Below are 24,107 nucleotides of genomic sequence, written 5' to 3' on the forward strand. Positions count from 1 at the left end.
AACAATGATGCTACTCTAGATCGTACACTATATGTGCGCGATACACCATTCATTAGAGTACTGACAAACAGATTGTTGGTGAGGATCATAATGTCAGCTGTCAGTGTTATACATGATAGACATTACTATGAAAGGGTCATTAAGAAGATAAGGAATAGACTGAGAGAATCAGAACCCTATTGGAATGAAGATCATATTCGCTACAAGTACAGACATTGGACAGGTATTGAAGCTATCATCAATAATCGTCATCTTGGTCTATTACATGATCGGCTCAAAAACAACAAACACATCAACCTACCAACCAAAAGCGATCTTATGGCAATATGTCAGAGTGACATTGATCGTGACACCTTTGACCTGCTCTGCAAGCGCTTTCACATCACATCCAGTGTGCGCAAGGATATGCTCAAGTGGTCGGTCGACTCGGGCAACTTACATATCTTGGAGTCGCTCATTGGCGACAAGCAGACAAACGAGCCCATCTCATTGGACACTGATCAACGTATATTCTCAAACATACCAATCGACTTTAGGAAGACCAAGATGATCAGTTACTTGTTTCAGAATGATTATATCAACAGGTCGACGTTGAGTGAAAAGGGAGTTGATCTGTCCAATCTATTCGCCAGTCGATCGAGTAGGGTGATCAGGTCAGTGCTCGACCCTCTCAGCTACCCATCCGAGATGATCGACTTGGTGCGATCAAATGCTCACATGTTCATTGTGGATATCCTATTGACAGGTGATCAACAACTGATTGATGAGTTGATTGCTGTTGATGACATTGGTGTCAAGTACCGACATAAGCCATATTCAATTATAACCAACAAGCAGTTACTCTCAGAGGAAGCAACAATGGAACAACAATGGAGACATGTGGAGTTGTTGATCAAGTACAAGTTGTTAGCGCCAGGTGATGGTAACACACTACATCGTGCCAAAGAAGCAATGGCCGAGTCAAAGGCACTTGTGAACAATGCCCTAGGGGCCAAAGTCAAAGTACAGGCGTTGGATTGCATCAGTGACGAACAAAGACTGGTGTATGTCAAGCTGTTGAAGCAGTCCAAGCTATGCCTGGGCCAGAGCATCATGCGGAGTTTGCTCCGTGAATACGTCTCCACTGGAGACTGCATGCTCATCCCTCTCATTATGATGTATCCAGCCAATCTGTATGACAACCGACACCTCATCTTCGCAAACATTGTTGAGCATGGTACTATTGCCCAGGCAGAGATGGCGATGGCACTGTTGAACAACAGTACCATAGGATTAAATCATGTATCACTCTACATGAGTGATGAGCTAAAGGTTGTGTTCACGAACAACAACAACTCATTCAACAAAATTGATATCCTCAATTATCTCAACAAGGTCATTGCCATCAGCTCCAGAACACTCTGGCAGGGCATGTCCTTGCCCTTCCAAGGCACCACCGAGATTCTAGAGTGTCTCTTATCAGACACGAATATGTTGATCAAAGTAAGACCACTGCCCGTTGACACTAGACACTTGGAACACTTGCTCGCCATCCGACCTGAACTCCTACAACCAGCTGTTCAGATGCAGATGGCAGTGATGCTCGGAAAGCTTGACATGGTCCAATTACTTTTCAATCATGATCATCACATTCAATATTCTATCCATATTCTCGAGACAGCTATGTGTGGGCGTCCCCAGTACTCAATCTTCAAATGGATCCTGACTCACCAAAACTATCATTCATCATTCCCAATTGGTCTTACGTTGAACAGAATCGCAAGGTGTGGAGACAACATGGCCTATGCATTGGTTATGAACGAACTAAAGCCATCACTGGATATGATACGAGATCTAGTGACAGAGGCGATCAAGGCCAATCAAACAGAGTTTATCAAACAACTTGATAAATATCATCATGAAGAATTGGCATTACACAAACTTCATCAACAAGTGATTGAACAACATAACATTGAGTTGATGGAGTATTACTTTGGCACTTATCCATTACCAATTAATTGGAAAAATTCAATCTCTTCACTTTATGATATCTTTTCATCTATCCTGGTACAGCCTCAAACCAGACCAACAAACAGTTCCAAGATCCTGGAACTGGATTGTGCACTTAGACATGTTAATGAAGTAGCTAGAGAGTATATCAAATCAAATGTAATATCAAGATACACAACAAATCTGATTGAACAACATGACTACTCAACACTACAACATCTGGTGGACATTGGGGCGACCTTGGACCTTGATGGCGTGGTATCAACTGGCATACCAGTCCTACAATCAATCATTGATCAATATCAACAAAGGCATGGTCCAATCATCACAACACTCAAGAGATCAAGGGTAATGCAGACCAATACCATACTTCCAGTCAAAGTGAAAAGGCGTTCCAAGAAATAAACAATGTTGTGTGCGTTTAGATTGGAATCAAAAAGAAATCCAAGTATCAATCACATTCCAATGTATGGTTAGAACGGCAATCAATTACAGTGTGGGGAAACTACGTCACCAACCTAATCATCCAGTGAATATTCACTCAATACAAGGAACAGCACCAATCACTCAAGCAGAGGCAATAATAGTAATTGTCTTTACCAAAGCGAACTGGATCAATCCAACAAGTCCAAGAGTTTAAACAAATAATAATAATAATTGTTTGGTGGGGCAACCTATTTCTGGAAATTTTTCATAGAACGAGTGGTCACGAGTTGATCAATATGTTCCCGTTTCTCGTTGGCCTGTTTGTTTGAATGACAAGTGCAAAGTTTCAAACAAACAAATAATATATATTTACATTAATAATTAAACGTTAAATATGAGTGATAATAGTACAACAACGAATGTGTTTATGTCTGTATTCAAAAACAGATTATTAATCAAGTCTATCTTGTCAGAAGTCCATAAGATACATGATAATCGTAGAGCAGTTATTGGTCATGTTAACAAAGTGAACTCATCAAGTTGGTACACATATATGTGGAGCAAACACAAATATGGACATTGGACCAACTGTAAAGATATAGTGTTGAATGGACATTTTGGTCTGTTGCGTGACAGAATCAAACGTGGCCTACACCTCGATCAACCCGAAGATATATTGACCATCAACAACCATATGGATAATGATACATTCGACTTGTTCTACACTCGATTTCAAAGCTACTTCGATCAAGAATGCAGCCTGAGATGGTCAATCCAAAGTGGTAACATTCATATCGCTCAGACATTGTTCAATCAATCAAATCCGGTCAAGGTAAATATTGATCGACATAGGTTTTACTCGATTCTTGACATCGCCATTCAAAAAGAGAGAGTCGACATCATCAAATTCCTCTTGGAGAATCCATACTTTGTATCGTCAGACGCCAAACAAACCGATTTTCTCACCAGGATCATCATGTCTCATTCCAGTGAATTGATCAGATTGGTGACTGGAGCTCCCAAATCATCATCTCCATCCTCTTCAACTTCAACATCCTCTTCCAGTACATTATCAGTATCAACTCAAGTCTCAGAGGTGGCCCGCGCACTCATACCAGAGCTCAAGTACTTTATCCTAAAGACTGGTGATCAGAGTCTCATTGATGACTTGTTGCCAAACCTCAACATCGATGAATTGAAGAGTCCTCATCGTCTTTATCACTTGATAAACGACCTACTCCTTCAAATCAATGCATCAGTGGAGGAGCACGTTACACATTTTGAGCGATTGATCGATTACAAGGTGATCATCAAACGACAAACAATCACTGACGAACAAGCCATGGACTCGCTCACCAAGTCGAAAGAGGACATTAGGAGAATGGTTGGATATGACAACAGCTTGGGCACCTGTGATGACAAATACCTTTTGGCAATGATCAAGCTCCTACTCTTTATCAAGCCTCAGATTGACGTTGATACGGACAAGCTCATAATTCGGAAGTTGAACAATTACCTGTCAACTGGAGACCTGGCACTAATACCATTCTTGGCATCCATTGAATATGATGAAACTGTTTCATTGATCTTCTGCATAGTAGAGCATGGCACACTAGCCCAAGCCAAGTTACTCATTCAATATATGGCATCCAAACCAATTCTTCAATCATTGTTCAACAGCCTTGGAACATACCGTGCTCGAATGTCAGAGGGGCGACTCTATGCTGGGTTCATGACATCATACAACAGCTCACTCAAACTGGAAGTGCTCATGATGTTCAACGATCACAATATTCAGTTTGACAAATCATCGGATAGTAGACCATGGTTATTCGAAGGTTCAATGGACCTGCTTGAGTTCCTGGTTTCAGACCGCAACAAGATCGTCAAGTTCACTCCATTGTTCATCGATATCAAACACTTGGAGTATGTTCTCGACAAGTCACCATCATTGATCAGTCACACTCAACAACTTCAACTTGCTGTGATGCTTGGTCAACATGACATTGTCCAACTCATCTATGGACTCAGGAAATTTAACAATCGTGAATTGTTGTTTGAACTGACAATGGCTGGCCGTCCAGATTATGACATGTTCCAATGGCTGATGGATCATCACACTTCCAAATCAACAACATACTTTGAGCGGATTGGTCAGATTGGTGACACTAGGATGGCAGACATGGCCATCGAGTATGTTCAACGATCATCATCCAACCAGACCAAATCATTGGAAGTGCCTGTCTCCTTAATGTTTGAACAAGCGATCAAATTCAATCAGACCCAACTGCTCACTCATTTCTACAAAAACCATCGATGTTTGTTCACTACCAACTTTGAGAAATATCATGAATTGGCCATTCTCAAAGGCAACTTGGAGCAACTGGCAATCTTACTTGGAATGGTACCTCTAGAGATCTCCTTCTTCGTATTCAATAAGGCAGTTTGCTATAATGGTGCATATCATAGCAGTTTCTACAAGACTATAAAGAAAGTGATCTTTGATCATAAAGATGGCCGGCCAATATTGGATTGCGTACTCAAGCATGCGAGTGACACAGTCAGAACCGGAATCAAGTCAGTAGTACTACCATTGTACACAATTGATTTGATCAAGAAGAATGATATTGTAATGTTACAACATCTCTTGGACATTGGAGCAACGTTCCAACTTAAAGGTGTGACGACATGTTCAGCCTACAAGTCCAGTGCACCCATTCAATCAATAATCAAACAATACAAGGAACGACAAGCAATGAACAACAATAAGAAGAGAGGTAGAGATAGTGTCGAAGACAATCAAGAGACTTCAGTCCAACAACAAGTCAATGACACAACTGATCCTGAGGATGATCAACAACCTTCAAAGATAAATAAGACCAAATAAATACTCTATTTGTTTGCAAAACTTTGCAAAGTCTCTGGATGGAGTTTGCAAAAAAAGGTCACATGACACAACAAACATACTCAATCAATGATCAATCCATCAATCATTTACACGATCAATAAAATAATCAATCATATAATCAAACAAGAAACTATGCGGTACAACTTAATTATAATCATCATAGTGCTTTTGACAACCGTCTTTGGATCAAGTACCATTCAACAACATTTGGTTGACGATGAGACCCATGAAGTCTGGAGTAGGAGAGAGAGTATGGAGAGTCCAGGAATAATCATTAGGGATGGTATTGGAATCAATATATTTGAACCAATGTCAAAAGATGCAAAGTTGAAGGTTAAAGTCGTCAACATTGGAACCATGAAAGCACAATACTACTTATTTGTGGATGGGTGCTCCTCTTCCAACAAGGATGACAACGTCAGTCCTGTTCTTGCCAAGACATTCAATATTGGACAAAAGGAGATGAAAGAAGTTACAWTTCGATATAATAACTAGGAGCCCCTATGAATCACAGTACCAATGCAACGTTAGTCTGATTGGAAGTTATGGAACTTTGTTTGACTTTGTGGTCGTCCATTTTCAGACCAAAGAAACGAAGATCAGACACAACATCGACCCGTACGTGCCTCCACACAACATCGCTCTCTCCTCCAGGTGCCACGATGTCTGTTCATCCAAATTGTATCCCATCCATTAGATTGTTTGATTGATAGACTGACTGATATACATAAAATATGTATACCTTTAGCTTTCTCCTCTGTATAATGTATGAGCAGTGTAGAGAGAATGCTCTCTCATACATGATGTTATTCTTTAAGATATATCTCTCATTGATTTTGGTATTCTTGGTTATCAGAATCAAGCGATGTCTATTCTAAAGGATGTTCCTGTAGCTGTTGACATGTTATAAGTCAAGAACTGAGTTATTCAACTTCCACAATGACAGATAATAATACAATTAAAGTGATTATGTGATTGGAAAGAGTTTAAGTTCAGTGATCAAGTGTCATGAGTTTTGATGTGGTCTTCATCACGTGTGTGGGTGGCGTGAAGGCGGAGGCCTTCAATTCTCATTCCAATCGCTTCGCGATTTCCATTCTTCACTCAATACCTCCTTATTAATATATTTATTATTTTTATTGAATAGAGAAATAGAGATAGAATGATAAAAAAAAGAATTATAAAAAGAATCATTAACTAACAATAAGTGGGAGTACTGAGGATAGGGGTGTGTTTATTTGGAAATTTGTAAGCGAGTTATTATTTGTAGTGTATGTCGGTATATGATCTATTTCTTCAATTATTCTCACCAATCCAGACACCCTCCAACACTAGCCCGGTGTTTCTTCTCGATTTGTTGTTGATGCCACTGTTGTAGGATGATTTTTACCTACTTCTTCAAGATATTGGTGATATATGTATTAGAGTTACAATAGAGAGAATATAAATAATTATCAAAATGGAAGATTTAGTCAAATCTGAATTTTCTACCCAAATAGTTCCTACTTTAAGGTATGAGTACATCTAAAAATCACCATTAGTAACCTAATTATTAACCAATAATATATTAATTTTATTATCTTCAAAAGGGAATTCTTAATATTCATTGATAATACCTTTTGTAATGGAAATCCAGACCAGGAATCGTTTAGTATTATAAAAGGAAAGGCAGATTCTCTAGCAAATCAAATTGTTAGTTTTTGTGGGAAACCATCACATGAGAGATTTCCCTATGCGCTAAAGATTTCTGGAGTTCTAAGGTGAGCTGTCTGAAGAAATTACAAATTAAATTATTCTAATCTTAATTTTAACATATTTAGATCTTCAACAAATGGATTAATAGCTTTTATGGATATGGCTATTCGTGATGGATATTCTGAAGATATTGCTAGTGGTATTGAAGTGACAATCAAAGTCATGTCTCAGTCATTAGAGTAAATCAAGGGGTGGGATTCAGAAAAAACAATAAAGTATTCCAAACCGCTTGTGATTATATTAATGGAATCAGAAGAAAGTTGGTAAAGATTGGTCGTAAGAGGTAATAAGAAGTACTTTTATTATTCAGATATTTTTAATAAGAGGCCGACCTCCTCACTGTATAAATATTTATACAATAAATTGGATTATGATGACAGTTAATTGTATTTAAGAACTAGTAATAGAAGAAATTTGATGATCCATGATAAAATATATAATAATTAAAATAATATAGTAATATAATATAAATGAGTTCATTCAAGATCAAATACCAATCTGATCCGGAGTTCCGAGAGAAACACAAAGCCTATCTTCGTCAAAAAGTCCTGTGTGAGTGTGGCTTCCCAATTGGGATAACAAACATCCATCGCCACAGACAAGGCAACATTCACAAACAGTTGATGGAGCAACAAACAAATAATAATATATAATTAATTTATCAATTAGATATATATAACAATGGATCGCAACAGACTCAACAGCATCGGCTTCAAACAATACAGATACAATGGCAACTACACGCGTGAGCATATTGCCAACATCGCTCAGAGATACAGCAACGCCTTCTACAACAAGGGTGCCAATCCAAACACTAGAGTCGAAGTCGTCCTGAGATATCCAGGCAATCAGTTCAGATCAGGTAGATTCACAAAGGTAGGTGAGCGTATTGACATGTTCCATCCTCATGACTATGACGGTGCTCCAATCGATGAGCCTGACACATTCCAATCATTCAGCATATTCGTACAGAAGGCCAATCCCAAAGCAGGTGGATGCAGCAGTGAATGGAATAACTGTCTCTATCACTGCATCAAGCAATGCTACCCAGACATTGTCAACACTTGCAATGCACCTCTTCGACTGAAGAAGTTCCTCAATCTGGATGCAAAGGACCCTGTCCAAATCAACATGCTCTCGAGAGTCGAAGACAAGTTCAAGGTGCGTATATATGTGCGAGGTGATCACATCTTCACATCGATTAAGACCTTCCCGAGAGAGATCAGACTCAAGCTAACCAATGGCCACTACACACTTGACACGACAGACACATACCAACTCAAAGGTGTTGCAATCAAGAAGCAGGATAGAGTGATGAAACCAGTGGCATTCAAATATGATGACCAGAACGTTCATCTCTATGATGGAGTGACCCACAGCACAATGAGCATGGATGACTTCATCAAAGAGAAGAGGAGACTCAAGTTCGAATCACAATACATGTTTGTCAAGATACTATCAGGCAAGACATTGGAGGAGACACTACAATCATTCATCGCCGATGCTGATGCTCTCAAACAAGGTACGAATGGAATCATCGACATGTATTACACTGGTCACAACATCAACAAGGCAGCCATCTCACACTTCCTCTCCTACAACAAAGCAGTGTATCCAGAACACATACAGCAGGACGAAGGCGAGTGGATATCAAAGGCATCATGTGGACCATTGGTTTTTGCAGTCGAAGGTGGCTATATTGGTCCTCTCTACAAGTATGACGTGTGTAAGATGTATGCGTGTATTCTCAAGAACAGCAACTTCATGGTCCCAATGAAGCGTGGTGAGTTCAAACAATTGACAGACAACGACATGACCCATCCACCATTCGGTATATATCGAGCGATCATCAATGGAGAACACCGAGCATTCAAGACTAACAAACACAACTACTACACCAACTATGATCTAGCACTGGCGACAGAACTTGGATTGACGTACAACCTCAAGATCGACAACAAGCCAAATGCACTTGTCTATGGTCCAGAGTGTAGGATGTACTCTGTCACGCTGTTTGGTGACTACATCGATCAGGTGCTCGGCTGGATCAAGGCTGGAGTTCCACGTTCTAAGGAATTATACCAACGACTTTGGGGTGCATTGTCCAAGCGAAATAAGGTCAAGAGATGCATCACAGTCAATGGTCATGATGAAGTGAGACAGCTCAAGGGTGGCGCAACACTAACAACACGATCATACGATCTCAAACTACCAGAAAACTACTCTATGGATCGGATAACACCAACAGTCAATGGACACATCATGGTCAGAGCAGTTGACAATATAGATATGTTCAATACACCATTCGCTCGGTTGATGCCGTTTTTGCTGAGCAGAGGGCGCAAGATGACCCAATGCGATCCAGGTTGATTGGACTTGTCCAGATTCATTATAAACGACATACGGTCCATTGGCTTCAATGTATCTAACTCATCACTGGCAATCACGCCCTCGAATCCATCCTTATGATATGGCTCCATCAACTTCTCAATCTCATAATCATACAGTCCTTTGTTGTCATCGCGACCATGACCAATCTGTAACTTCTTATGCAACTGATGTGCCTCGTTGATAATGCTGTCGTGAAGAGTGAACTTGTTCTTCTCCTTCTTGAGCGCCTTGGTCATCTCTTGTTGTAGTTGTTTGGTACCAAGATCACCATCAAAGTACTGTTGTAACAATGACAACACTGTCGGCTGTGCTGCTGCTGACACAATCTTTAATGATGGTAATGCTTGTATCATCCTTGCCTTCTCTGTCTCTGTGAGTATATCCTTCATAATGATTCCACGTTTGTCAATTGGTGTATCCTTCATGTCCTTGATCAGTTGATAGTTGAGGTTGGCAATCGGTTTGTCTGAAGCTAAATGACTCTGTACACTCGCTGCTACCTTTGGTGAGATTGATTCTGGTACTTTCTTAAGTGACTTGAGACTGGTTGTTGGCATGACTGGTGTCGATGTGAGTGGAGGTGATGCGTAAGGTGATGACTGCTCCTCTTTGACTTTTGGTATTGGTGATGTTGTTGTTCGCATTGGTATCTTGCTCGTTGTCTTTGGCCTCTTGCGCTGTTCCGCTGTCAACATGTCCATGTACCTGTTGGCTCTATTATCATCACCATTCTCCAATGCTTTGTCTGCCTTGCCCTTGTACTTTGCTGCGAGTGCTGGATCGTATGCCTTGTTGTTAGTGGGCATGGTCTGTCGCTTGGCCTCCTCAGTGAACAGCTTCTCTCGCAAGTCACTGAACTCCTCTGTCGTTGGGTCCATACCTGTCATCTTCTTCTTGGTATCAATCTCTCTACCGACACTCGCCTTGTGCTCAGCAGGCCAGTTCTTCTTGAGAGGACTTGCTGGTGTTGATACATCAGCCATTCGTTGTAGACTCTTCTCCTCCATTGTATTGATCCTCTCGACCGCTTCTTTATCTTTTTCAATCTTGATCTGTGCTTCGAGTTCTCTCTGTTCCTGTTGTGCTTGTAGTAGGTGAATACCAATGTTGATGTCTTCCTTCTCTTTCTCAACCTCTACCTGCTTTTCACCTGGCCATATAGGTAGTCGTGCAAGAATCTCCTTCTGACTGTTGAGGACATCAATTTGATGTTGTGTCATTGATCGTTCATACTCAATCTTCTCTTGTCGACGTTGTTCCTTGGCCTGCAACAACTGCTCTCTGTGTTGTTTGTCCAACTCGAATCGCTGGAGGTCCTCCTGTAGACGTTGATTGAGTGCGCCCTGTATGTTCTTGACCATGCCATGTGTCACTCTATTGAGTTCGTTCGCCCGGTCCTGTTGTTCGACATATGCTTGTGGTATATCTTGCTCAATGGGTTCAGGTGCTGGTCCTTGTATTGCCAAAGGAACGATAGGTGCTGGCAACGCCAACTGTGGTGCTGGCACCTGGATCGCATCAATCTTTGCTCTGGTTTGTTGTTCCAAGTCCTTTGCATTCTTCAACAGTGCCTCTCTGTAATTGGAGTCCTGTATTGATTTGATGTATGCAGCCTCGTTAGTACTGATAGCTGGACCACTGCTGACTGGATGAACTGTCTTACCAACTGATCGTGCCTCGGCAATCAACTTCTTGATCAGCTCCAAATCAGACTTGCGTGAGTTGATGTACTTCTTCTGTCCTTTGTTCCTGATGTATCTCCCTTTGCTGTCACGTCGCAATCGCGCAGGTCTGACCTTCTTGATGTGGACACGTAGCTTGCCCTTGTCTGTTCGCACCTCTAGATGTACATTGTGTTTAACCATGATGTATACATGATAGTTAGACGATTGTTAGAATTTGGTAAGCAACTTGTGTTTGAGTATGTCTGATTGTAAGTACCTTGGACGTTGTTGTTGATATTGTTGTACAAGATCAGGTTGTGGGATTGGTATTGGTTGTGATGGTCCTGGTATTGGTACCTCTGCTGGCTTTGACATGAACGTTGTGAACTGTGACATTAAGTCATCGAGCTTCTTCTCTAGTTGCACTGTCTTGTCAGCTTGCGTTGCTTTAGGTGCACGAGGCTTGTATGGTCTGATTGGTTTGACGACAGGCGCTGGTTCTGGTGCAGCCACTTGTTCTTTATCTGTATCTTCATCATCTGAATCAAAAATAACATACTCAGACTCTTTCAATGCTTTCTGTTCTTCTCTCCATTTGGCAAGATTGGCAGCTGATCCAGCGTAACCTTTCTTTGATGATGTCATTATATATATTTAATTATAATAAATGAGTCTCATAACCCACAAGAGGATATTTTATGTCAATTCATTGAACAGATCGAGTGGTACGATCTCGCACTTCACAACTTCACTTGAGACTTATGAGTATGATGAGTTCGATCGTGTTGCAGTGTTACAAGCATGCATTCCCAAGTCATTCTACACAGTGCCAAGGAATAGAAACACATTCACATTGATAGAGTATGACGTGAGTGCACTAATAACTGTGCCTGTTGGCAACTACAGCAGACTGTCTTTACAAGACACGATTACATCGTTACTCAATGCTGCATCGCCAGGAAAGTACACATACTCTATCACATGGCCAACATCAAAACAACCAAACACAGGCAAGTACACGTTCTTGTGTGAAGACCTATTCCATCATTTAGGCTTTGAACAAGACTCGACAAACTATTTCGTGGATGGAGCACTTGTTAGCACCAATGTCATTGATCTACAGATCGAGAACATATTGTACATTCATTCAGATCTGTGCAGCAATGGATCAGATGATGTTCTACAAGAAGTATGTTCAGCTGGTGTACCTGACTTTGCATATGTCAATTGGACTAATCATAACCTTGAAGCATACTCCAAACAGCTAGTGTCAAAGACAAAGAAGACATTCTACATCTACTTGACAGACAAGGATGGTGTAGAAATATTCCTCAATGGTGTTGACATGAACCTGACGATCATATTGTTCAGACACAACGACATCTATGACTTGACAAGACAATACATTAACTACTTGCTGGTCAAAGATCACGAGAGCATTGAAGTCGATAGAAATATATAATCGGTTAATATATACATATGGAGAACGTAGTATCGAAAGAACTTGACTATACACCTTTGCTAGTTGCAGAACCAGAGTACGAATACACAAGACTGTTTCCTCAGTCAGGAACAACTCAAACAACTGTCTATGCAGGTGGCAATGATACAATCTTTGAGATTCCACCTTCCAAAGCATACAACTTGTCTAGATCATTCTTTAGGTTCATATTCAACTTACCTGGTATAGCTAACAAGAATCAGTTGATGTTTGCTGACTTTTGTCCATTCTTTAGACAGATTCAGGTGTTCACAAGAGGAGGACTGTATCTGATGGATCATACCAACTTCCATTTGCACGCAAAGATGGTTACAATGAGGAACAAACCATTGGTTGAAACAGAGAATACATTTGCCAGTTACACTGCAGGTGATGATCAATACATTATACCGTGTGTGTCATCACAATCGCCAATTGCTTATCGAGGTGACTTAATCTACAATCCAAACAGTCTGGGACAAGAAGGAGTTGTGCCTCAGACTGAGGTAAGATATTTTATCACTGCATCCCAAGCTGCCAATGTAACAGTGACAATACCATTCAATGAACTTTACGAGTCTGTTCTTTCAGTTGACAAAGACATTATGTTGAATGAGACACTATTGGTTAGATTCGTTTGGTCTGAGTTGTCCAACATTGCTTTCGCTGCTGATCCACCTGGAGCTCTTCCAGATCCATCACCAGCCATTCAACCTAACCCATTCCCCAATCCAACAACAGGTCCAGCTCCCATCCCAGCACCAGCAAATTTCAATATTACTGATATGGCTATCTACCTTGCTGTTGAGAAGAACTTGGCAATTGTAAATGAATTACAATCAAAGATTCAAAGTCCAGAAGGATTTTCATTTATGATTCCATACTGTTATTCTTACCAAGCATCTTTAACTGGACAAAATCAATCAGTAACCCTGCGTGTAAATAGGCAGAATGGAATGACATTGGAAAGGATCTATCACAGTCTATTCCTTACAGCAACGGCTATCAACACTGCAATTTACAACAACAACTGGCGTGCAACCAATCTTGACCACTATTACACTAACCTCAATAACAACAGGCTAATGCAATATGACTACTATTTGTTGCCAAATGATGATTACATGGCTTTACGATGGATCCTCAAGGATTCTACAATATTAAATCCACAAATTAGTAAAAGGAACTGGTGTTGGATTGAGGAGTTTGGTGATGGAACTTCTAACTTTAATAAGGACAATGCAATCACTGGTATTGATCTGAACCTTGGAGAACAGAAGTGGGACTTTGTTGGATTCCTCAGTGCAGCAACCAATTTGACACATCAGAGTACAGTTGTTTGTAAACGTAAGATGGTTATTACTCCCAATGGTATTGTCCTTGTCTAATATTATTTATTAATAAATACATAATATAAATGGGTTACTCTAAATCAATGTGCGTAAAGACGGTGTTTGTTAATTTAATTCTACCTGGAACTCAAGGTGATCCACCAGAAGGTGGAGACGGTAAGGTATTGGTACCAATTAATATTGATTTTGTTCCGGATCTAATAATTTTAAAATCCTATGCTTATATATTTAATGCACCTGGAGATAATATTGCTGTAATTAGAACCAATCTTATTCCTGACAATATTATGTTTTGTTCAACTGAACAAGTCAACTTCATGGCACCCAATTACAAATACATAAATAAGAGTGAGAGGTTCATTCAAGGTTCATATTATTTTGAATGTGTTGATCATAAAGGAAACAGGATGGTTAACAATGTACCTGTAACATTTGCTTTGGAGTTTGTAAAGTATTAATATAATGATATCACTCAAGACAATCAATAATGTGGAGGTGGAGCCAATCAAACTACCAAAGAAACCAAAGTTGATCAAAGGTTCGAAATTGTTTGATCAAGTGAGTGCCAACATATTAATAACAGCTCCTAAGAATAGTGGCAAGACTGTTACAATCAAGAAGATTATTGATGATTGTACTGGTGAGAATACCAAGGTAATCATATTTTGTGCAACGGTTAATAATGATGCTGCATGGTTGGCAATTCAAGCTGAAATGACAAAAAGAGGAATACCATTCCAGACATTTGTAAGCATCAAGGATGGAAAAGTGAATTACTTGGATGCATTGATCAATTCTTTACAAGGTCCTCAAGCACCAATTGCATCAATAGGTGTTCCAAAAGCGACACCATTAAGGCCTGTTGGTATGCCAATGATCAAGACAACATTGATCGGTCCATCATCTGTTCCACTTGGTACAGATACTTCATTTGATGAGCCACAAGGACCACCAAAGAAACCCAAAGCGGTTGCTCCAGAATATATTATTATATTTGATGACTTGTCCAATGAGTTGAAAGACCCATCTATACCCCGGTTGATGAAGATTCATCGACATTTCAGGAGCAAGATCATCATCAGTACACAATCATGGAAAGACACTGCAAGGTCAATAAGGACAGGCAATTTAGATTATGTGTTGTTGTTTAAGAACTTGAGTGATGACACATTGAAGACAATATACAATGAGTTGTCTTTAACAATGCCACTTAAGAAGTTTGTTGACATGTATAACACAGCCACTAGGGAGATGTATCACTTCTTGTATATATCCAGGAATGGAAATGATTTTAGACAAGACTTCAATCAACAATTTATTCTCAATTAATATACATGTACTGTTCACATCCGGTTTTACATCATCAGGCGGCAATGATAGACGCATATGGATCAGGTCGACATCATCATCGTGGTGGAATGATTAGTGATTTGCATCATCAACGACATACAAGTCTTGGAGGACAACCATTGCCATTTGGGCAACACGGGGACGGGTTCTTTGACTGGATCAAGAAAGCACACGCGGCTGTTAAAGAACACAAGCTTATTAGTAGAGCTGCCAAAGCGTTGGATGTAGCAGGTGTACCATTTGCTGGTACTGCTGGTACTGCTGCAGAGTCACTTGGATATGGAAAGAAACCAAGACGCAAGAGACAATCTGGAGGTACCTCTTATGGAATTGATGGGGGTGGCAAACGAAAGGCAAAGACAGGAGGCAAACGTAAGACTAAACGATAAATGAGATTGATTAATATCATTTATCTAACACATAACTCACTGTTGTTGGATGTACTATCAACACTTGATCAGTAGTACGTATTGATGATCCATCTTGAGCAGTAATAATCAATTGTCCATTCTGACATAACATCCTTCCAAGTATTGGAACGTTAATTTGATAGAACATAGGAATTGTTGTCTTTCCCCAGATATCAAATGAAATGAATGGAGCGGACCTAATAAAGTCATTTGATGTAGATGCAGGGAATGTTATTTCTGTGTATGATACCAAGTTACCAATCCTTTGAATGATCGCACTTCCTTCAACTACTTGATTTCCATATACCCAATTAAATATCGTTCTGTATGTTCCATAATTCTTTAATGGTTCATATGAATCACCAAGGAGAATACCATCCATGAATGACTTGACTCCATTGATTGTTTGATCTGTCTCTGAGATGATGATATTGGCACTTGGAGTGAATGATGGAAGAGTGATTACTGATTTGTTGTCTGTGTTAACATTGAGTGTAACTTGGTCCTCAACGCCAAATGTAATCTGATTTGTGTTTACTTCCATGTTGAGTTGACCAGTTAGAATAAGACTATCTAGGATTGTAATGTCTGTGGTTTCAAAATCATTGAATAAGTCAATGTAGGACATTTATAATTATTGGTTATTCTTTAAACGATCCTTACGTTGTTGCCTGTATTGTTTGAAGTATTCTGATTTATCCTCTCTGTATTGTTTTTGGTAAGCTGGATAATAATAATCTCCACTTGAGTTTTTGATTCTATATTCAAACTCCTTCCTTACCTTTTCCGTTGGTTCTGTTCTTTTAGTCTTCTTTGTACGATTGCGAATATTCTCTCTCTCCCATCTTTTGTTCGCTGCTCTGTCCTGTCTATGTATTCTTTCTCTAATTTCATCCCAATCCATATATATGTCTAATGAATATTACCAAACTTATGGTCTGAAGAAGGTTAAGGACATCAAAGCGAGCAAAGCGTATTTGGACAAACAGGAGTTGTACAAACTATACAAACAACCAAAGAAAGACAAAGGTCTGAACATGCCACATATCCAAGTGTTTAAGACTGGATTGAAACAACAAGCTGATCTGTTGTTCCTTCCAGATGATAATGGATACAAATATGCACTGGTTGTTGACAACTTGTTGTTGATCTTGGTAATCGTGTTACAGATGCTGAACCATTGAAGACCAAGGGTAGTGCTGCTGTCAAGGATGCTTTTATGGAAATTTATCGAAGGGGAATGTTGGTAATTCCAAAAGAAATACAAATGGATCCTGGAAGTGAGTTCAAAGGTGAGACAAAGAAGTACTTTGAGGATAAAGGTGTGTATATAAAATATGGTGTACCTGATAGACATCGTATGCAAGCAATAGTTGAGTCAAGGAATAAGACCCTGGGTGCTGTGTTGATGAAGAGGATGACTGCACAAGAGATGTTGACAGGTGAGACAAGTAAACATTGGATTGAAGACTTGCCAAAGATAATCAAAGCAATGAATGAGAGATTCAAGGTTGACCCAAAGAAGAAGAAGCCTGTTAGTGATGATGTTGTTTGTTCTGGTGACAGTTGTGATTTGTTGAATGAAGGAATGAAAGTGCGTGTTAAGTTGGATGAACCTATTGATTATACGACTAGGAAGAGAGTGTTTGGTAACTTCAGAGCTGGTGATATTAAATGGAATCCTGTTGTCAAGATTATTGAGAGATTGCTGCTGATACCTGGATATCCACCATTGTACAAAGTTGAAGGTAGTAAGATCTATTACACAAAGAATCAATTACAAGTTGTACATAATGATGAAGAGAAACCACCATTGAGTGTTTTAAGAGGTCATGAGATTGTTGATGTTGATGAGGCGATTCCAACACAAGCAAACAGTCCAAAAAGAAAAGCTCAACCCCCAAAAGTGATCGAGATTGAAGACGATGAACCAACACCAGGAAGATGGCATGTGTTGGCACATGATAAACGACGCCCAGTTCCAAGGAGGGTTGATAATGATTACAATTAATCAATTGCAATTATTTAAAATAGTCTACTTCTGTGTCTGCGATGAGTTCAATGTCATCAGATTCCACTTCATCCACCCTTTCTTCATCAACTTCACACTCCTCATCAACACCATCCAAACCAGAGCTTACGTCTTTGTTCCAAGACCTCGGCAAATACCCCAGTATTGATAATCGACTCTACCCTGTGTTCATGACATCACACAACAGCTCACTCAAACTGGAAGTGCTCATGATGTTCAACGATCACAATATTCATTTGGACAAAGCAACCAATAGTCAATCGATATTCGAAGGCTCGATGGACATGCTCGAGTTCCTGGTGTCCGACCGCAACAAGATCGTCAAGTTCACTCCATGTTCATCGATATCAAACACTTGGAGTATGTTCTCGACAAGTCACCATCATTGATCAATCACACTCAACAACTTCAACTTGCTGTGATGCTTGGTCAACATGACATTGTCCAACTCATCTATGGACTCAGGCAATTTTACAATCGTGAATGGTTGTTTGAACTGACAATGGCTGGCCGTCCAGATTATGACATGTTCCAATGGCTGATGGATCATCACACTTCCAAATCAACAACATACTTTGAGCGGATTGGTCAGATTGGTGACACTAGGATGGCAGACATGGCCATCGAGTATGTTCAACGATCATCCAACGAGACCAAATCATTGGATGAACGTGTATCCTTAATGTTTAAACAGGCAATCAAATTCAATCAGACCCAACTCTCACTCACTTGTACTACAATCATCGATGTTTGATCACTACCAACTTTGAGAAATATCATGGATTGGCCATTGTGAAGGGCAACTTGGAGCAACTCTCCATCCTACTTGGAATGGAACCTCTAAAGATCGAATTCCCCAACAACTCAGCTATTAATAGTTGTGCACATTATAGTGATTTGAAGACAGCGATTGTGGATCATAAAGATGGCCGGCCAATATTGGATTGCATACTCAAGCATGTGAGTGAAGAGGTCAGAGCTGGAATCAAGTCAATAGTACTCCCATTATACACAATTGATTTGATCAAGAAGAATGATATTGTGATGTTACAACATCTCTTGGACATTGGAGCAACGTTCCAACTTAAAGGTGTAGCATCATGTTCAGCCTACAAGTCCAGTGCACCCATTCAATCAATAATCAAACAATACAAGGAACGACAAGCAATGAACAACAATAAGAAGAGAGTTCGAGACAGCGTCGATGGAGAAGAAGAGGCATCAGTCCAACAACAACAAGTCAATGATGATGATGAACACCAACCTACTAAAGTCACTAAGATTGATTGATCGATTTACATATATAGTGTCAACACTTACCAACTTAACTTGGTCAACATCGCATGCATGACTTCAATACTCTCGTGACATGTCAACAATTCCTGGAAACAATGCTGTTATTACAATACCAACTTACAACATCGACCCACTTCATTGTCCAACCATTATTCAACATCCTCACTTTTCCAAGATGACAGACACAACCTCAACATTAACAACATATATACAACAACAATCATCTTCAACAACATTACCAAAAGTCAATATTTACAATGTCAGACTCTGTTCAAGCATAGACATCAAATCAAGTCCTATCTCATTACCAAAGAGTCGATCTGGACGTCGGCCATTCAGAGCAAGAGTATCGAGATGATCAAGTACCTTGTAGTAAGTGGATACATCAAATGGACAAGCAAGATAAATTATTCAAAGATTGTTGGACTTATCTTCAACACTTGTTCGAGCAAGTTCATCAGATCATTGTTGGACGCATCATCCCTGTCATTCCTTCCAAAGGAGCTGCCAGCTCTTGTCCGCTCACTCGCTCATGATCACGTCCAGTATGTCCACCTCACTGGCGACCAACAACTTATCGATGAGTTGGTGTCAAACCATCAACCTAGACAACCCAAGTACGGAGAATACATATCTCAATATATCGATGATGGTGACCTCTTGTGCAATGCTACATTAGAACAACAGGTGGCATACATTGAGCAGATGATCAAATTCAAAGTGTTGAACCTAAAGCCAATCACTGATCAACAAGCAAACATACTACTGTCAGACTCAAATGAGCATGTAATGAGAGTTAGAAAGATGTCGAGAGGTGCAATCTTAGAACCAGAGGTGATCATCAGTGATGATTATAGATTGGCAGTTGTCAAACTCGTGCAATATCTGGCCAATCATCGATCAAACTCAAAGAGCACGTCCATCTTTGGGTTGTTAGACCATTACATTGCTACTGGTGATTGCGTACTCATTCCATTCCTGGCCACACATAGGTATGGCCGTGATATTGCCTTGATCCGTAGGATCATCCAAATTGGCACACTGACACAAGCCAAGATACTTGAGTGCTTTGCCACAGAGCACCGTGGCATCATTGAGAAGTTGGTCAATCAAAGCAATGTCGATGATCAACTCTACATCATGTTCATAAAGAGAGAATACAACTCGACGATCAAACTCGAGTTTCTCAAGTTACTCAACCGATACAATATCGCATTCGAAAGGCGTCGAAGGTTCATAGTGTTTGAAGAGTCAATAGACATCCTTGCATTCCTCATCTCAGACTTGAACAAGGTAGCAAAGTTCGACTTACTGTTCGTCGACACGGAGCGATGGGAGTACATGATCAACAATGCACCATCATTGATCCACCATCACGATCAACTGCTACTTGCCGTGACGCTCAATCGATTCGACATGGTCGAGTACATCCTCCAACACTATCAACATCGACAATGGTTGTTCGAGATGACATTGTCTGGACGACCAAGGTATGCGATGATCAAGTACCTCATGGAGAATCACATAACAACCGACACACGGTACTGGGACAGGATCGGAGCGAGTGGAGACATTGACATTGCAGAGATGGCCATTGAGTACGTCAGTCATCCACAGTTGTTGGCTGCCGCGGTATCAATACATGAATGTGTCCATCAGATGATGAGACGAGCGATCAAAGATAATCAGACACATCTCGTCAGGCACATGATGACCGATCATCCAACTTTGATATCACCATTCAGCTGCCGTCAATACGCCATTGAGTGTGGCAACACGGAGCAGATCGACATCTTCCTTGAGATGGTACCAGTGTCAATTGACTTGAATATCTATACTCAAAAGTCAAGCTCACTCTATGAGATTGATACCATGTACATTATATTGAAGAAGGTACTCATTGGCAATATGAATGGCATCGCTCTGTTGGATTGTATACTCAAACATTTTGATCAAAAGGACTTGGCTGGGATCAAATCAATCATTCTTCCAGTGTTCACAATGGATCTTGTCAAAGAAGAGGATGATGTGATGTTGCAACACCTGTTGGATATTGGTGCAACATTCCAAGTCAATCACACAGTGACATCATGTGCCCATTACATGTCCAACACAATCATTCAATCAATATTCAAACGATACAAGGAGCAACAAGCAATCAACAAGAAGAAGGCCATAAGAGGCCTTCCAAAGAAGTACTAAGGAAGTTCAGAGTTATGGAGATAGACGAAATAAATCTTCTAAATGCGGGAAACGAACATAGTTTGACATGTGTCATGCCTGGATTCCCAAACATTTTCAACTTTTGCCAAGATGACATATACAGATAAAGATACAACTACAACAAATAATACCAAATTAATAATATCAGTACTTACCAATAGAGTACTATTTAGATCGATTGTGAATGAGATTCAAAAGATACACGATGCTCAACATCAAAGAACACTGGTCAAACTGATCAATAGTGAATCGTCAAACAAGTGGGACTCAATCCAAAATATATATAGGAGTCGTCTAAATTATAGACATTGGACAAGCTGCAAAGAGATGTTAAATGGACGAAATTATGGTCTATTGCGTGATCGTATCAAACGCAACATGCATATTGACACGCCTGACAAGGGGGTCCTCCTCGATATGCTCAGCAGTGACATTGACAAGGAAACATTCGACATGGTTTACAGTCGCTTTCAAACCAGTTTCAACTCTGATAACTTTTTGGAGTGCTCGATCAAAGCCGGCAACGTCCATATCGCTCATACACTGATCAACCAATCACAACCAATCAAGTTCAACACCATTGATCAAAAGTGGATCTGGGCGTCAGCTATCGGGAGCAAGAATATCGAGATGGTCAAGTACCTTCTGGAACATGGACATCTCACATGGTCAAGCAACATTGATCAATCGGAAATTGTTCGACATGTCTTCTATACTCGTTCGAGCAAGTTCATCAGATCAGTTTTAGACGCATCATCCTTGTCATTCCTTCCAAAGGAGCTGCCTAATCTTGTCCGCTCATTGGCTCACGATCATGTCAAGTATGTCCACCTCACTGGCGACCAACAACTTATCGATGAGTTGGTGTCAAGCCATCAACCGCCCAAAGATGGAACATACATACCCTCAAATATTGGTGATTTTGACCTCTTGTACAATGTTACATTGGATAAACAAATGGCACATATTGAGCTCATGATCAAATACAAGGTGTTGGGCATCAATCATCCAATCAGCGATCAAAAAGCCACTATATTTCTGTCAAAGTCAAGAGGGCATGCAATGAGAGCGATGGCGAGTTTTGGAAGAACTGTACCGGAGGTGACCATCATCAATGATGAGTACCGACTGGCCGTCGTCAAGTACTTTTTTTACTTAGACAAACATTGGTCATCCTCGAGGTGGGATCTCAGCTTTGGATTGGACCATTACATAGCAACAGGTGATTGCATTCTCATTCAACACCTAGCTACACACAGTGGCCGTGATGTTTCCTTGCTTCGCAGAATCGTCCAAAATGGTACACTGACACAGGCCAAGCTACTCATTGAGTTCATGGTCACTGGTGTCGTGGATCAGGCCAAGCAGAATTACAATCTCGACGATTATCAACTCTACAAAATGTTCATGACGAGTGATCACAATTGTGCTTTCAAACTTGAGTTGCTCAAGCTACTCAATCAGCACAACATCAAATTCCAAACACATTTAAAGTTCACAGTGTTTACAGGATCGATGGACATGCTCGAGTTCCTCATCTCTGACCTGAACAAGTTCAAGTTACTGTTCGTTGATACCCAGCGATGGGAGTACATGATCAACAATGCACCATCATTGATCCACCATCAGGATCAGTTGCGACTTGCTGTGGCTCTCAATTGATTCGACATGGTCGAGTACATTCTCCAACATTATCAACATCCAGAGAGAGTGGTTGTTTGAAATGACAATTACTGGTCGACCAAAGTATGCCATGCTCAAGTACCTCATGGACAGCCACCTCACAACCAGCACATCGTACTGGGCGAGAATCGGAGAGATTGGAGACATTGACATGGCCATTGAGTACGGCCGTCGTCCGAAAGTTGTGGAAGCATTGGTGTCAATTCGTGAAGGTGTCGATCAAATGATGAGGCAAGCGATCTTGGAGAATCAGACACATCTCATCACGCACATGAATACCAATCATCCAACTTTGATATCACCAATTAGCTACCGTCAATACACCGTTGAGTGTGGAAACGTGGAACAAGTCGAAATGATTTTTGGATTGGCACCAGTGTCAATCAACTTTAGAAATTATGTCAAAAAGACTAGCGTATCAAGTGTCTTTGAGAATGGTCACGAGGACGATACCATGTACCTGATTTTGAAGAAGGTACTCTTGAATGACAATGTGAATCGTATCTCATTGTTGGAATGTATACTCAAACACTTTGGTCAAGAGGTCTTGGAACGAATCAAATCAACCATTCTTCCTCTGTTCACCATGGATTTGGTCAGACGACAAGATCATTTAATGTTACAGTATTTATTGGATATTGGTGCCGCTCTCCAACTAAAAGGTGTCAAAACATGCACTCAATTCAAGTCGGACACAATCATTCAATCAATATTCACACAGTACAAGGAGCAACAAGCAATGAACAAGAAGAGAGGCCGAGGAGGAAGTAGCGGAGATAGCCAAGTCGATAACACAACCATTCAACAACAGCCACCAACAAAGATTAACAAGAACGACAACATAAAATAAATAAAACAAAACTTTGGAATCGTACCATTATCCCCTGTTCACCACACTTCAGAAATATCCCGGTGCAAAGATAGTCAGACTACAAAATCAAAATGGCCCTCTTCGAATCTTTGCATCACTTGTTTTACTGACGACAAGGGCCTACCCGGCTCTACCTTGATGATATTAACTGATTTCAATTAATAAAGTCAATGATCCTAATGATCTAGTCATCGACTTGCCCCAAAGTAACATTATCAATATCAATCATAAGTTAATTAATCAAACATATATTATATAACTATCTAATCAATAACAT

At 40.2% G+C, this 24,107-nt stretch overlaps 9 protein-coding genes across 9 annotated transcripts; 7 read left to right on the forward strand and 2 right to left on the reverse strand.

Annotated features, from left to right (window-relative positions):
* Positions 1–318: 318 nt before the first annotated feature.
* Positions 319–1,579, forward strand: SAMD00019534_003050 (hypothetical protein; the record flags this gene model as incomplete). Its single annotated transcript, XM_012903738.1, has 2 exons — positions 319–1,482; positions 1,556–1,579. 2 exons carry the CDS (start codon positions 319–321, stop codon positions 1,577–1,579), a joined length of 1,188 nt encoding a protein of 395 aa, XP_012759192.1.
* Positions 1,580–3,391: 1,812 nt separating this feature from the next.
* SAMD00019534_003060 (hypothetical protein) lies at positions 3,392–5,302 on the forward strand (the record flags this gene model as incomplete). The annotated part of the gene is made up of 1 exon (XM_012903739.1): positions 3,392–5,302. One exon carries the CDS (start codon positions 3,392–3,394, stop codon positions 5,300–5,302), a length of 1,911 nt encoding a protein of 636 aa, XP_012759193.1.
* A 2,457-nt stretch (positions 5,303–7,759) lies between these two features.
* SAMD00019534_003070 (hypothetical protein) lies at positions 7,760–9,317 on the forward strand (the record flags this gene model as incomplete). Its single annotated transcript, XM_012903740.1, has 3 exons — positions 7,760–8,909; positions 8,991–9,232; positions 9,294–9,317. 3 exons carry the CDS (start codon positions 7,760–7,762, stop codon positions 9,315–9,317), a joined length of 1,416 nt encoding a protein of 471 aa, XP_012759194.1.
* On the reverse strand, positions 9,298–11,334 carry SAMD00019534_003080 (hypothetical protein; the record flags this gene model as incomplete). Its single annotated transcript, XM_012903741.1, has 1 exon — positions 9,298–11,334. The coding sequence occupies one exon, from the start codon at positions 11,332–11,334 to the stop codon at positions 9,298–9,300; it is 2,037 nt and encodes a 678-aa protein (XP_012759195.1).
* Positions 11,335–11,800: 466 nt separating this feature from the next.
* On the forward strand, positions 11,801–12,595 carry SAMD00019534_003090 (hypothetical protein; the record flags this gene model as incomplete). Its single annotated transcript, XM_012903742.1, has 2 exons — positions 11,801–12,322; positions 12,398–12,595. The coding sequence occupies 2 exons, from the start codon at positions 11,801–11,803 to the stop codon at positions 12,593–12,595; spliced, it is 720 nt and encodes a 239-aa protein (XP_012759196.1).
* An 8-nt stretch (positions 12,596–12,603) lies between these two features.
* Positions 12,604–13,995, forward strand: SAMD00019534_003100 (hypothetical protein; the record flags this gene model as incomplete). Its single annotated transcript, XM_012903743.1, has 2 exons — positions 12,604–13,060; positions 13,163–13,995. Coding segments are annotated over 2 exons (1,290 nt in total), but the record flags the coding sequence as incomplete, so codon positions are not given.
* A 2,664-nt stretch (positions 13,996–16,659) lies between these two features.
* Positions 16,660–17,082, reverse strand: SAMD00019534_003110 (hypothetical protein; the record flags this gene model as incomplete). Its single annotated transcript, XM_012903744.1, has 1 exon — positions 16,660–17,082. A coding segment is annotated over one exon (423 nt), but the record flags the coding sequence as incomplete, so codon positions are not given.
* A 1,009-nt stretch (positions 17,083–18,091) lies between these two features.
* Positions 18,092–21,252, forward strand: SAMD00019534_003120 (hypothetical protein; the record flags this gene model as incomplete). The annotated part of the gene is made up of 2 exons (XM_012903745.1): positions 18,092–18,508; positions 20,395–21,252. Coding segments are annotated over 2 exons (1,275 nt in total), but the record flags the coding sequence as incomplete, so codon positions are not given.
* A 1,747-nt stretch (positions 21,253–22,999) lies between these two features.
* SAMD00019534_003130 (hypothetical protein) lies at positions 23,000–23,809 on the forward strand (the record flags this gene model as incomplete). Its single annotated transcript, XM_012903746.1, has 1 exon — positions 23,000–23,809. One exon carries the CDS (start codon positions 23,000–23,002, stop codon positions 23,807–23,809), a length of 810 nt encoding a protein of 269 aa, XP_012759200.1.
* Positions 23,810–24,107: the final 298 nt, after the last annotated feature.

Source organism: Acytostelium subglobosum (genome assembly GCF_000787575.1).
Source record: "Acytostelium subglobosum LB1 DNA, scaffold: scaffold1, whole genome shotgun sequence".
NCBI classification, from domain to species: Eukaryota; Evosea; class Eumycetozoa; order Acytosteliales; family Acytosteliaceae; genus Acytostelium; species Acytostelium subglobosum.